This window comes from Papio anubis, chromosome 10, assembly GCF_008728515.1.
Source record: "Papio anubis isolate 15944 chromosome 10, Panubis1.0, whole genome shotgun sequence".
Lineage (NCBI taxonomy): Eukaryota > Metazoa > Chordata > Mammalia > Primates > Cercopithecidae > Papio > Papio anubis.
The window spans coordinates 81,366,168-81,380,513 of record NC_044985.1 but is presented as its reverse complement, the minus strand read 5'-3'; the positions used below and the strand labels follow the sequence as shown (position 1 = coordinate 81,380,513).

At 35.1% G+C, this 14,346-nt stretch overlaps 1 protein-coding gene across 1 annotated transcript in view; it reads left to right on the top strand.

Annotated features, from left to right (window-relative positions):
• Window positions 1–1,537: 1,537 nt before the first annotated feature.
• Window positions 1,538–14,346, top strand: part of BOLL (boule homolog, RNA binding protein) — a 46,966-nt gene continuing 34,157 nt past the window's right edge. The window contains exons 1-3 of the mRNA XM_031651444.1: window positions 1,538–1,556; window positions 2,867–2,994; window positions 9,793–9,864. Coding sequence (XP_031507304.1) covers window positions 2,878–2,994; window positions 9,793–9,864 — 189 coding nt within the window. The 5' untranslated portion in view covers window positions 1,538–1,556; window positions 2,867–2,877. The remainder of the gene's footprint in view (window positions 1,557–2,866; window positions 2,995–9,792; window positions 9,865–14,346) is intronic.

Here is a 14,346-nt window from a genome sequence, read left to right as displayed (position 1 = left end):
GGGGGCTGAGGCAGGAGAATCACTTGAACCCAGGAGGCAGAAGTTGCAGTGAGCCAAGATTGTGCCATTGTACTCCAGTGTGCGCGACAAAACAAGACTCTGTCTCAAAAAAAAAAAAATTTTTGAGACAGGGTCTCACGATGTTGCCCAGGTTGGTCTTGAACTCCTGGACTCGGCCGGGCGCGGTGGCTCAAGCCTGTAATCCCAGCACTTTGGGAGGCCGAGGCGGGCGGATCACGAGGTCAGGAGATCGAGACCATCCTGGCTAACATGGTGAAACCCCGTCTCTACTAAAAATACAAAAAAACTAGCCGGGCGTGGTGGCGGGCGCCTGTAGTCCCAGCTCCTCGGAGGCTGAGGCAGGAGAATGGCCTGAACCTGGGAGGCGGAGCTTGCAGTGAGCCGAGAACGCGCCACTGCACTCCAGCCTGGGTGACACAGCGCGAGACTCCGTCTCAAAAAAAAAAAAAAATGTTTCTGCTGAAATACTCGTAGAGGAGAGTTAATCTTGGCATGTTGTGGTTCCTAACCCACTGCAGTATATTGGAATTGCAAATTTTCTTAAGTCTCACGATTTATGTAAAAACATCATGTATAATTTGCATTCTGTTCCATAATATCATATTGTTTATTTGAATATAAAAATGTTTCCCAAAAACAATTGAATAAAACTGATTCTGTAGGAAGATTACTATGTTCAGCCTCTGCTTTTTCATATCTCCTGGTATACCATCCATCCCTTATCCAACTTTGAGAAGTATGGGGTTAAATAGCCTAATGGTGAGTGGTGGCATTAGCCTTCAAATGCAGGACTGTTTGATTCCAAAGTTCTTTTGACTTTTCTGCAAAGAAAAATAGGTATTAAAAGTACATTTACAAATAAGGGATTCTTATCTTAGTTTTTTCTTAGGTCTGTCATTTCTTTCCATCTCCATTGCCAACACCCGAGTCCCAGCTAACCACTTTGTTTACCTTAATTCCTGGAAAATCATCCTAAGTGGTCTCTGTGAATCCAATCTTTCTCCCTTCCAATCCATCATTCACAAGGAAGCCGGAGTGATCTTTCAAAAGTGCACCTCTTATTGTCTTATACTCAGCTTATTTTGAGATATTCTTCCCTTTTCTTTCCATGCTTTAGCCATCTAGCCTTCTTTCAGTTCCAGAACATACTATACTCCTGTTCTCAGAATCTAATATACTGTTTTCTTTACCTAGAATGTTCTTTGCCATCCAATTCATTCTTTAGCGCTTAGCTGAAAGATCATTTCATCACAAATGTTCCACATATGTGTATATATAGAGATTTTTATATGTTTTTTATATATATATAATAATTGAAATGTTCAGTATCATACCCTATACTGCCTCATGTATTTATCAAAATTGTATTTAATTAATTAATTGTGTAATCAACTAATTACTATCTTCCCTACCAGACCTAACTTCTTTGAGGATACAGACCATCTCATGTCTAATTTTTTTATTTTTTGCTGTATCACTAGGGCCCAGTTCAATGCCTTGAGATAGTATGCACTGAAAATTTATTTATTTAGCAGGTAAAGCATGGTTCATGTTCTTTGAATAATAAACCATTATTGAATAATGAACCATTATCATTATCTTTGAATAATAGTTGAATAACTTTTGGGGGGAATCCATGGACCTCCAGAATTGCGTGTAAAATTGTGTTTGACTGTATATATATCTGAGGACAAGGTCCCTGGTTTTCATCAGATTCTCAAAAAGATCTAATTAAGAACCATTAAAATAAATAATAACAATACTAGATCAAATGCAGTGAAAATATAAAAGCTGAGGAGCAATAGTATTACTTAAAGTGATAGGCCCGTGCTATTTGAAGTGTGGTTTGCAGACAGTATCAGTTCATTGGAAGCTGTCAAAATGCAAACTCTTAGACCCTGTCCCAGATTTACTGACTCAGAATCTCTGAAGATAAGTCCCTGGAATTTGCATTTTAATAAAAAATTTAGGTGATTCTAATTTATGTGAAACTTTGAGAAGCACTGGTACAGGTGGAAAAAGAATTGTCAGTTTCACTAATTTATATAACCTTGCTGGTTAAGACCCTAATCTAATTTGGCTAATTTAACTTTTAAAGTCTCCTCCATGACAAAAAAAAAATATGTATATTATTTATTGTTTTTTGGTTTGTGGTGGGGGTTTATATAACTTGGCCTGGGAAACGAGATGGGGACCCCAGACTAGCCACATGAAGACTTGAGGTCATGTTTGCAACAGCAGCAGTTGTAGCAAAGGGAGACTAGATAGAGAATAGATCATAGAAAAGAGAGAGAAAAGAGAGCCATAGCATGAATGAATGTTTGCTGATAGGATATCCAAAGAATTAGTAGGGTGGAACCAAAATGTCTTCAGGAAAGTAGAATCTTCTCCAACTCTACTGCCTCCATCATCTTTGAACTTTCAGAAATAAAAGGTCTAGCCAAGACCTTAGGAACTTTACTATAGTGTATATAGTCTTAAAGTAATTATACATAATTTATATTTGTACAAATAATTACTTTGCTGATGATAATCTAAATTGTTAAGCTCTGTGTAGCATACTGGTGTTGGAATCTGAATTGATACATATTTAGTATTTCTTATTAGCATTGTTTATCTTTTCTTTTAATCATCTTAAACTAAAAGCTTTAAGGTATTGAGTTTAAAAATACATGCTTCAAAGATACTTTGACATAAGGAAGTTGTTTTAAATACCTGTGACATTCCATTTTTACCATAGCTACATAGGTATATTAAGATAAATATTTTTCTGAAGTGTTTAGAAACTACATTTTTAACAGTTAAATTGAACGTTTTAATTATTATTATTTAATCTTTGCTTTAGGTTCTAGTATAATGCCAGCAGCTGGAACAATGTATCTAACAACTTCAACTGGATATCCTTATACTTATCATAATGGTGTTGCTTATTTTCATACTCCAGAGGTAACTTCTGTCCCACCACCTTGGCCTGTAAGTAATTTCATTTAAAAAGGATTTCTACCTATTACTTATCGATTTTTTTAATGTTTGTTTTATTTCTGAAATATTTCAACCACAGATAATTACAAATAATAACACACGTCAACTAAATTTAATAGACATCAACATTTTGCAACATTTACTTAAGTTCTTAAAATGGGGAGTAAAGTAAGACAGCTTCGGGTCAGTTCTCCTTACCCCTACTTCCTTACCTTCTTTCCTGTTCAGAAGTAAGCAGAATATCTTTCCTATTCATTTCATATATTTTTACTACAAATATATGTATTCATAAATGACATCTAGTATTGTTTTAGTGGTTTTTAAACACTGTATAAATAATCTAGTTTTTACACTCAGCATTATATTTTTGAGATCAAACCATGTTTGTCTCTTTTTAGATTATATCACATTGATCCTTGTATATGTAGTTCACCTATTTTAATATTTTATAATATTTCATTGTATGAGTGTATTACAATTTTTTATATTCCTCTATTGATGGACATTTTAAGTTTTTTCTACAAACAAGGTTACATTGAATACCCAGATCTTGTATGTATTATGTGAGGGTTTTTCTGGGTGGGGCAGTGGTTTTCTAAGGTTTTACTTATTATATAAATTATCTCTGAATTTTTTTGAAATATTATGAAAACAGTTACTCATTTTTAAGTTGATATCTGAAGTTTATTATAAGTTTAAATAGTTTAGGAATATTGTATATTGTAGGTTTATATATTTTCATCAAAACTTTGTATCTGTAGATTTAGCTTACTTAATAGTGGAAAGTGTCTGCTCTATAACTCAGTTAACAAAGCCGGTCAACCAAATAAAACTACTGAATAAAACTTGCTTTTAGAAAATTCCGACTTTATTTTTAAACTCAAATAAATGATTTAATATGTATCCATGTGACCATCGGCTAATTTAAGTTTGTTCCCTAGATGAAATAAGTATCATCTCCCCTTTAATACTTCTTATGCAAGCTCTTTCTACTTTGCCTTCTCTCATTTCTCAGGGCATTGCCCTCTTGAGTTGTATATCTGTTTGATGCCCTGTTGGTATTTACATTCCTGAACAAAGCATTATAGCAAGATCCGGAAGGAGTGAGAAATATACCTTTCTTTAGGGAAGGAAAAAGGTGATGGTGAAAGGAGAGCTTTTAAAAGAAGAATACATATTACACAGACACAGTCACAGGCAGATCACATCAGAAAGCAGTACATATGAAGTTTAGAATATGAAAATTCATACTCTTAAAGTTATTCATGCCCATGTATTTATTACTGGAAAATTTTTGTACTTCCCTAATGTACCTTGGCCTAGGCTAGGATATATACATAGAATTTCACATTCATGAAATATGCATATCTTTGACTAGATGTTGCCAAAGAGCTTTTGAAAGTGTACATTCTAGCCAACAGTTTATGACAGCCCCATTTTTCCATAATCTGCCAACCCTTAAAATTACCAGATTTTTAAATTTATGTCAATATTATTTTATGCAGTAGTATTTTGTTTTACTTTTATTTGCCTAACTTGTAGTAATATTGAACATATTTTCATGTATTTATTGGCCATTCTACTTTCTTCTGTGAACTCCCTGTTCATATCCATTGTCCATTTTTCTGTTGGGGTGATTTGTTTTTATCTTGAGTTCGTTACATGAATTTTGTGGGTTGCCAATATCTTCTTCCAATTTGTGGCTTGTTCATTAACTCTTTTTGATTTTTTTCTCATGAAAATTTTACGATTTTTTTGGTCTTTTTTTACAAGAATTTTTTCTTCTTTTTTTATTTTTTATTTTTTCTTATACTTTAAGTTCTAGAGTATATGTGTACAACGTGCAGGTCTGATACATAGGTATACATTTGCTGCAAAAACTCATCATTTACATTAGGTATTTCTCCTAATGCTATCCCTCCCCCAGCCTCCCACCCCCCCAACAGGCCCTGGGGTGTGATGTTCCCCACCCTGTGTCCAAGTGTTTTCATTGTTCAGTTCCCACCTATGAGTGAGAACATGCGGTGTTTGGTTTTCTGTCTTTGTGATAGTTTGCTGAGAATGATAGTTTCCAGCTTCATCCATGTCCCTGCAAAGGATATGAATTCATCCTTTTTTATGACTGTATAGTATTCCATGGTGTATATGTGCCACATTTTCTTAATCCAGTCTATCACTGATGGACATTTGGGCTGGTTCCAAGTCTTTGCTATTGTGAATAGTGCCACAATAAACGTATATGTGCATGTGTCTTTATAGTAGCATGATTTATAATTCTTTGGGTATATATGCAGTAATGGGATTGCTGAGTCAAATGGTATTTCTAGTTCTAGATCCTTGAGGAATCGCCACACTGTCTTCCACAATGGTTGAACTAGTTTACACTCCCACCAACAGTGTAAAAGCATTCCTATTTCTCCACATCCTCTCCAGCATCTATTGTTTCCTGACTTTTTAATGATCGTCATCCTAACGGGCATGAGGGTATCTCATTGTGGTTTTGATTTGCATTTTCTGATGACCAGTGGTGATGAGTATTTTTTCATGTGTCTGTTGGCTGCATAAATGTCTTCTTTTGAGAAGTGTCTGTTCATGTTCTTTGCCCACTTTTTGATGGGATCGTTTGTTTTTTTCTTGTAAATTTGTTTGAGTTTTTCTTTCTTTTTTTCTTTTCTTTTTTCTTGTAAATTTGTAGAATCTAGATATTAGCCCTTTGTCAGATGGGTAGACTGCAAAAATTTTCTCCCATTCTGTAGGTTGCCTGTTCATTCTGATGGCAGTTTTTTTTGCTGTGCAGAAGTTCTTTAGTGTAATTATATCCCATTTGTCAATTTTGGCTTTTGTTGCCATTGCTTTCGTGTTTTAGTTATGAAGTCCTTGCCTATGCCTATGTCCTGAATGGTATTGCCTAGGTTTTCTTCTAGGGTTTTTATGGTTTTAGGTCTAACATTTAAGTCTTTAATCCATCTTGAATTAATTTTTGTGTAAGGTGTAAGGAAGGGATCCAGTTTCAGCTTTCTACACATGGCTAGCCAGTTTTCCCAGCACCATTTATTAAATAGGGAATCCTTTTCTCATTGCTTGTTTTTGTCAGGTTTGTCAAAGAGCAGATGGTTGTAGATGTATGGTGTTATTTCTGAGGCCTCTGTTCTGTTCCATTGGTCTATATCTCTGTTTTGGCACCAGTACCATGCTGTTTTGGTTACTGTAGCCTTGTAGTATAGTTTGAAGTCAGGTAGCGTGATGCCTCCAGCTTTGTTCTTTTCACTTAGGATTGTCTTGGCAATGCAGGCTCTTTTTTGGTTCCATATGAACTTTAAAGTAGTTTTCTCCAATTCTGTGAAGAAAGTCTTTAGGAGCTTGATGGGGTTGGCATTGAATCTATAAATTACTTTGGGCAGTGTGGCCATTTTCACAATATTGATTCTTCCTATCCATGAGCATGGAATGTTCTTCCATTTGTTTGTGTCCTCTCATATTTCCTTGAGCAGTGATGTGTAGTTCTCCTTGAAGAGGTCCTTCAAATCCCTTGTAAGTTGGATTCCTAGGTAGTTTATTCTCTTTGTAGCAATTGTGAATGGGAGTTCACTCACGATTTGGCTCTCTGTTTGTGTTATTGGTGTATAGGAATGCTTGTGATTTTTGCACATTGATTTTGTATCCTGAGACTTTGCTGAAGTTGCTTATCAGCTTAAGGAGATTTTGGGCTGAGACGATGGAGTTTTCTAAATATACGATCATGTCATCTGCAAACAGGGACAACTTGACTTCCTCTTTTCCTCATTGAATACCCTTTAGTTCTTTTCTTGCCTGATTGCTGTGGCCAGAACTTCCAATACTATGTTGAACAAGAGTGGTGAGAGAGGGCTCTACGCAAAAAAACTAGAAAATCTAGAAGAAATGGATAAATTCCTGGACACATACACCCTCCCAAGACTAAACCAGGAAGAAGTTGAATCTCTGAATAGACCAATAACAAGATCTGAAATTGAGGCAATAATTAATAGCCTACCAACCAAAAAAAGTCCAGGACCAGACGGATTCACAGCCGAATTCTACCAGAGGTAAAAGAGGAGTTGGTACCATTCCTTCTGAAGCTAGTTCAATCAATAGATAAAGAGGGAATGCTCCCTAACTGATTTTATGAGGCCAGCATCATCCTGATACCAAAGCCTGGCAGAGACACAACAAAAAAAGAGAATTTTAGACCAATATCCCTGATAAACATCAGTGCAAAAATCCTCAATAAAATACTGGCAAACTGAACCCAGCAGCACATCAAAAAGCTTATCCACCACGATCAAGTCGGTTTCATCCCTGGGATGCAAGGCTGGTTCAACATACGCAAATCAATAAACATAATCCATCACATAAACAGAACCAACGACAAACCCCACATGATTAATCTCAGTAGAAGCAGAAAAGGCCTTCGACAAAATTCAACAGCCCTTCGTGCTAAAAACTGTCAATAAACTAGGTATTGATGGAATGTATCTCAAAATAATAAGAGCTATTTATGACAAACCCACAGCCAGTATCATACTGGATGGGCAAAATATGGACACATTCCCTTTGAAAACTGGCACAAGATTTTTTCATCTTTTTTAGTTTTTGGTTTTTTTTAACTACAAGAATATGTTCTATTTTTTTATTTTTAAAGCTATAGTATTGCCACTTTTTACTTCTGGATCTCAAATCTTGAATTTATGTATTGACTAATCCATCTATTTCCTACTATTTTGAAATTAATCTTCTGCCAAATACTAAGTTTCCGTGTGTGTGGGTCTTTTTTCTGCTATTTTGTTCCATTGGTGTATTTGTTCACCTTGCCTAGTTCTAATTATTTTGACTTTATAATGAATCTTGAAATCTTAAAGTACATTGTTCTTCTTCAGGAGTCTCTCATCTATCCTTATGTCTTTGTGTTAATAGGTATACATTTTGTAATTCAGCTTGTTTAGTTCAGTGAAAAACCCTTGTTTTTCTACTAGAATTGCATTAAATAGTGTGAATAACTTGGGACATTTCAGTATTTTAAAATACTGAATCTTCCCATCCATGAGCATGATACATCTCTCCATTTATTTGTCTTATTTTACTTCTATCCATAAAAAAGTCTTCCTTCTCCGTAAAAAAACTTGACACATCTTTTGTTGAACTTATTCTTAGTAGACTATAGTTTTGTCGCTTTGATGAATGCTGTTTTTTAAATAACATTTCCTAGAAGATTGGAGCTGGTGTATAGTAATGCTCTTGATTTTTCAATATTGATATTCTATCAGTAACCCTGCCAAACTCTCATTTACACAATTATTTATGATTCAGTATACTTCTATTTCTTTCACTTCTTTTTTTCCTGGAGTTTTTGCACTGACAGTGTCTCTGCTACAGTATTGATGTAGTGAATACATCATGACCTTGTTCTTGAAAAGGAGCAAATTCAGTGATTCACTATTAAGCTTTACATGTATGCACGTATATACATATGCATGTATATATGCACGCATATACATACGCATGTATATATGCACGTATATACATATGCATATAGACACACACACGCGCGCATATTTTGTAAGTGGGAAGATACTCTTAACCAGACTTTCTCAATCTTAGCACTGTTGACATTTTGAGCCAGATGATTTCTTTGTTATGAAGGACTGTCCTGTGCACTGTAGGATGTTTAGAAGTATCCCTAGGTTCCCCATAGTTATGACAATCAAAAATGTCTTCCCAACATTGCCGGATGTTCCCTAGAGGACAAAATCACTCATGGTTGAGAATTACTGCCCTAAATCAATTAAGGAAGCTATTTTCTACTATGTTTGCTAAGAGTTTTTAATCATAAAAAGGTATGGAATTTTAACAAACGCATTTTCTGTCTCTGTTGAAATTACCATTTTTTCCTCCTTTAATCTATGAATATAGTGAATTACATTATTATTTTCTAATGTTAATCTATGATACAGTTTTATTAGCATACCATAGTCTGTGAATTGTACAAAACTATGATACTTTTCCTCAGTTTTGGGGGTGCAAACATTAAAACAAAACAATATAAGTTAGATCCCACAACATACATTGAATTTTAATTGCTATATTAGAGCCAGTTTTACTATCTGGCAATATAACTTGCCTGTTTTATTGACAATCTGGTTTTAAGTAATCTGTTTTGGGGCTTACTCTTTCACTTTGAATAATCAAGTGTTACCTCTACTTTTTTTTACACACGGATTTTTCGCTTATAAGTTTGTCAAACTATTAACTCATTTAAATGTCAAATTACTAAAATAAAAATAAAATATCTTTGCTTTAATTATAGGTATAACAAAGGAATAGAACATGGATTATTTGTAACTAGTGGGAAAATTAGATATGGCTATTCATTCAGTTGTAAATACTATTATAAACATTAACTGTTTCCTGCTGGTCCTCACAATGGAAACAGGCAGCGTCACACTAAGTCTTGCTGTCATTTTCCTCTAAGTATTCTCTTAGAACTATATTTTCATAATCTTTGGAGGTGGTACATTTCAGACCAAAAGCAACTTTTCTGGTGGTTGTTTTAGCATTACTATGGAAATGAAACCACGTGGAAGTAGAAATGTTGTGATGATTTTAATAAATAGACTTAGTAGAGTCGATAATAATATCAATAAGGGGTAGAAAAATAACATTTCTAATCATAAACCAGAAGTTGACTGGGTTTAGGTAATAATTTGAGATAAATTTTATTGTGAGCTATTTTAAAGGCTTCTGCCTAATTTTTCTTTTTCCATCCTCTTATAGTCACGTTCTGTATGTAGCTCCCCTGTGATGGTAGCTCAGCCCATTTATCAGCAACCTGCATATCACTACCAGGTAAACATAAATTACAGTTAAAATTCTCTCTGAAACTTTCAGTCCTTTCTTAGCTAACTTTCATTTATTTCTCTCATGCAACTACTTTACTAATTACAAAGAGATACTTCATTAGAGAAATGTGAATCAAAACCACAATGATATACCATCTCACACCAGTCAGAATGGCTATTACTAAAAAGTCAAAAATAGCAGATGCTGGCGAGGTTACAGAGAACAGGAACACTTATACACCATTGGTTGGAGTGTAAATTAGTTCAACCATTGTGGAAAGCAGTATGGAGATTTCTCAAAGAACTAAAAGCAGAACTACCATTAGACCCATTACTGGGTATATAGCCAGAGGAATATAAATCATTCTACCATAAAGACACATGCATGCGAATGTTCATTGCAGCAGTATTCACAACAGCAAAGACATGGAATGCCTATCAATGACAGATAGATAAAGAAAATGTGGTGCATATACACCAAGGAATATTTTGCAGCCATAAAAAACAATGAGATCATATCTTTTGCAGGGACGTGGATGGAGCTGGAGGCTATTATCCTTAGCAAACTGACACAGGAACAGAAAACCAAATACCACATGTTCTCACTTAGAAGTGTGAGCTAAATGATGAGAACTCATGAACACAAAGAAGGGAACAGTAGACACTGTGGTCTACTTGAGGGTGGAGGTTGGGAGGAGGGAGAAGAGCAGAAAAGATAACTATTGGGTACTGGGCTATGAAATAATTTGTGCAACAAACTCCTGTGACATGAGTTTACCTATGTAACAAACCTTCACATGTATCCCTGAACCTAAAATAAAAGTTTTAAAAATAAATAAAATAAATGATTAGTTAGAAAATAAAAAATAAAAAAGAGTTAATCCTTGGTAGTGTTTTTTTCTTTTTAAAATTTTTTTCATTGACAAATGATAATTATACCTATTCATGGGGTATGTGGTGATGTTTTGATACATATAATATGGTGATCAAATCAGAGTAATTAGCATATCCATCATCTCAAACATGAATCATTTATTTGTGTTGGGAGCATTCAATAGCCTCCTTCTAGCTATTTGAAACTATGTATTATTGTTAACTATAGTCATCCTATAGTGGTATAGAACATTAGAACTTATTCCTCCCATCTAGCTGTAATTTTAGGGGTGTTTGGGATTTTTTGTTTATTTTTTTTTATTTTTATTTCCACAGGTTTGTGGGGAAGAGATAGTATTTGGTTACATGAGTAAGTTCTTTAATGGTGATTTGTGAGATTTTTGATGCACCCATCACCCGAGCAGTATACACTGAACACAATTTGTAGTCTTTTATCCCTTACCCCCTTCCCGCCCCTTCTCCCTAAGTCCTCAAAGTCCATTGTATCATTCCTATGCCTTCTCATCCTCATAGCTTAGCTCCCACTTATGAGTGAGAACATAGGATGTTTGGTTTTCCATTCCTGAGGTAGCTGTAATTTTGTATCCTTTCACAAATCTCTCCCTATTCCTCCTTTCCCTCTATCCTTCTCAGCCACCGGTATTCTTTTTACTTCTATGAGATCAATTTATTTTTATTTATTTATTTTTTGTAGCACATGGTACTCTTTATTGTGACGCTCAGTGGAAAACATCTGTAAACCGGCTTACTGTAGTGATGACAGTTGCAACTCATGCTAAGGCACTTTTATCATATAAAAAAGAGATTAGGGTAGGAGTTACATTCATTTCTTTTTGACAGCAATGGGACCTGAATTCAGAGCTTTGGAGGCATATGCAACTTTTACATCACTTCATGATTTGCGAGTTTGTTTCCTTTAAAAAAAAAAAAAAAGCCTTCTTGCCATATGTAAGTCTAAATGCTGCATATACAAAAACAGGAATACAAGTTGAATTGGGCAACCAGTGTAGACCAGCAGAGGATAAGCTACTCTCTTGTAAACATTGTTTGAAAGGCAGTTGAAAAGACTTGGAATTTTATCACTTATTACAAGAAAGAGGGGGAAAATAAAACTTTTTTATTTCAAAAATATCTGTGCAGGTGACAGATTTTTGAGATCAGTGTTTTTTGGCTTCCACATATGCATGAGAACATGTGTTGTTTAACTTTCTGTTCCTGGCTTATTTCATTTAACATAATTACCTCCAGTTCCATCCATGCTGCCATGAATGATAGGATTTTATTCTTTTTTATAGCCAAATAGTATTCCGTCATGTATATATATACCACATTTTCTTTATTCATCTGTTGTTGGACACCTAGGTTGATTTCATATTTTGGCTATTGTGAATAATGCTGTAATAAACATGGGCGTGCAGATGTCTCTCTGAATCAATGATTTCCTTTTCTCCAAATAAATTCCGCATAGTGGGATTACCAGAGCATATGGTAGTTCTACTTGTAGTTTTTTCAGGGACCTCCATACTGTTCTCCACAGTGGTTATACTAGTTTGCATTCCTACTAACAATGTAGAAGAGTTTCCTTTTCTCTACATCCTCACCAGCCTTTGTTATTTTCTCTTTTTGACAATAACCATCCTAACTGGGGTAGATAATACCTCATTGTGGTTTTGACTTACAGTTTCCTGATAATTAGTGATGTTGATCATTTTTTCAAATATTTGTTAGCCATTTCTTTGTCTTCTTTTGAGAAATGTCTATTCAGATCATTTTCCCATTTTTAATCAGTTTATTTTTTGTTTATTTTGCTGTTGTTTATTTTGTTTATCCTTGTATATTTGAATATTAATTCTGTGTCAGATAGGTAGTTTACAGATGTTTTCTACCATTCAACAGGCTGTGTCTTCACTCTGTTGATTGTTTTCTTCACTGTGCAGGAACTTTTTAGTTTAATGTATTCAAACTAATGGGATGAATTAGGGAGAATTCCCTCTGCTTCGATTTTTTGGAATAGTTTGGGAAGACCTGTATTCTTACCTAAAGGTTTGGTAGAATTCAGCCATGTAGTTCTGGACTTTTCTTTGTTGGAAGGCGTTTTAATTACTGATTCAATCTTGTTACTTATTTTCTTCAGGTTTTCTTTTCATTTTCTTTTCTTTTTTTTTTTTTTTAAAGACGGAGTCTCGCTCTGTCGCCCAGGCTGGAGTGCAAGTGGCGCAATCTCGGCTCACTGCAAGCTCGGCCTGCCAGGTTCACGCCATTTTCCTGCCTCAGCCTCCCGAGTAGCTGGGACTACAGGCGCCCGCCACCTCGCCCAGCTAATTTTTTATTTTTTTTAGTAGAGACGGGGTTTCACCGTGTTAACCAGGATGGTCTCAATCTCCTGACCTCGTGATCGACCCGCCTTGGCCTCCCAAAGTGCTGGGATTACAGGCATGAGCCACTGCGCTTGGCCTTGTTTCTTAAGGTTTTCGATTTCTTCAATCTTGGTTTAGTCTTGGCAGATTGTGTATGTTCAGGAATTTATCTGTTTCTTCTAGGTTTTCTAATTTATTGGCATATAGTTGTTCATAATAGTCTCTACTGATCCTTTGTATTTATGGTATCCATTGTGATGTCTTTTTCATTGCTGATTTTATTTATTTGGATCTACTTTCTTTTTTTTTCTTGGACTAACTAATGGTTTGTCGATTTTATCTTTTTAAAAAGTCAACCTTTTGTTTTGTTAATCTTTTGTATTGTTATGTAGTCTCAACATTGTTTATTTCTGCCCTAATTATTATTATTTCTTTTCTTCTACTAATTTTGGGTTTAGCTTGTTCTTGCTCTTATAATTCTTAGAGGTACATTGTAAGGGTGTTTATTTGAAATATTTCTAATTTTTTGATGTAAGCATTCATTGCTATAAATTTGCCTCTTAATACTGCTACTGTTGTGTCCCATAGGTTTCAGTATGTTGTGTTTCTGTTTTCATTCTTAATTTCTTCCTTCACCCACTGGTCATTCAGCAGTATGTTGCTTAATTTCCATGAATTTGTATAGTTTTGAATGTTTTTCTTCTTATTGATGTCTTCTTTTATTCTATTGTGTCAGATGAGATACTTGATATAATTTCAGTTTTTTTTAATTTTTTGAGACTTGTTTTGTTTCCTAAAATATGGTAATTCTGGAGAATGTTTTATATGCTGATGAAAAGAAAGTATATTCTGCAACTATTCAGTTAAATGTTCTGTAAATAGCTGTTTGGTCTGTTCGGACAATGGTGCAGTTTAAATCCATGTTTCTTTGTTTTTGGGTTTTTTTTTGGTTTGTTTTTGTTTTTGTTTTTTGTTTTTTGTTTTGTTTTGAGAAAGAGTCTCACTCTTGTCACCCAGGCTAGAGTGCAATGGCATGATCTCGGATCACTGCAACCTCTGCCTCCCAGGTTCAAGCAATTCTCCTGCCTCAGCCTCCTGAGTAGCTGGGATTACAGGTGCACGCCACCACGCCAGGCTAATTTTTGTGTTTTTAGTAGAGATGGGGTTTCACCATGTTGGTCAGGCTGGTCTTGAACTCTTGAACTCATGATCTGCCCACCTTGGCCTCCCAAAGTGCT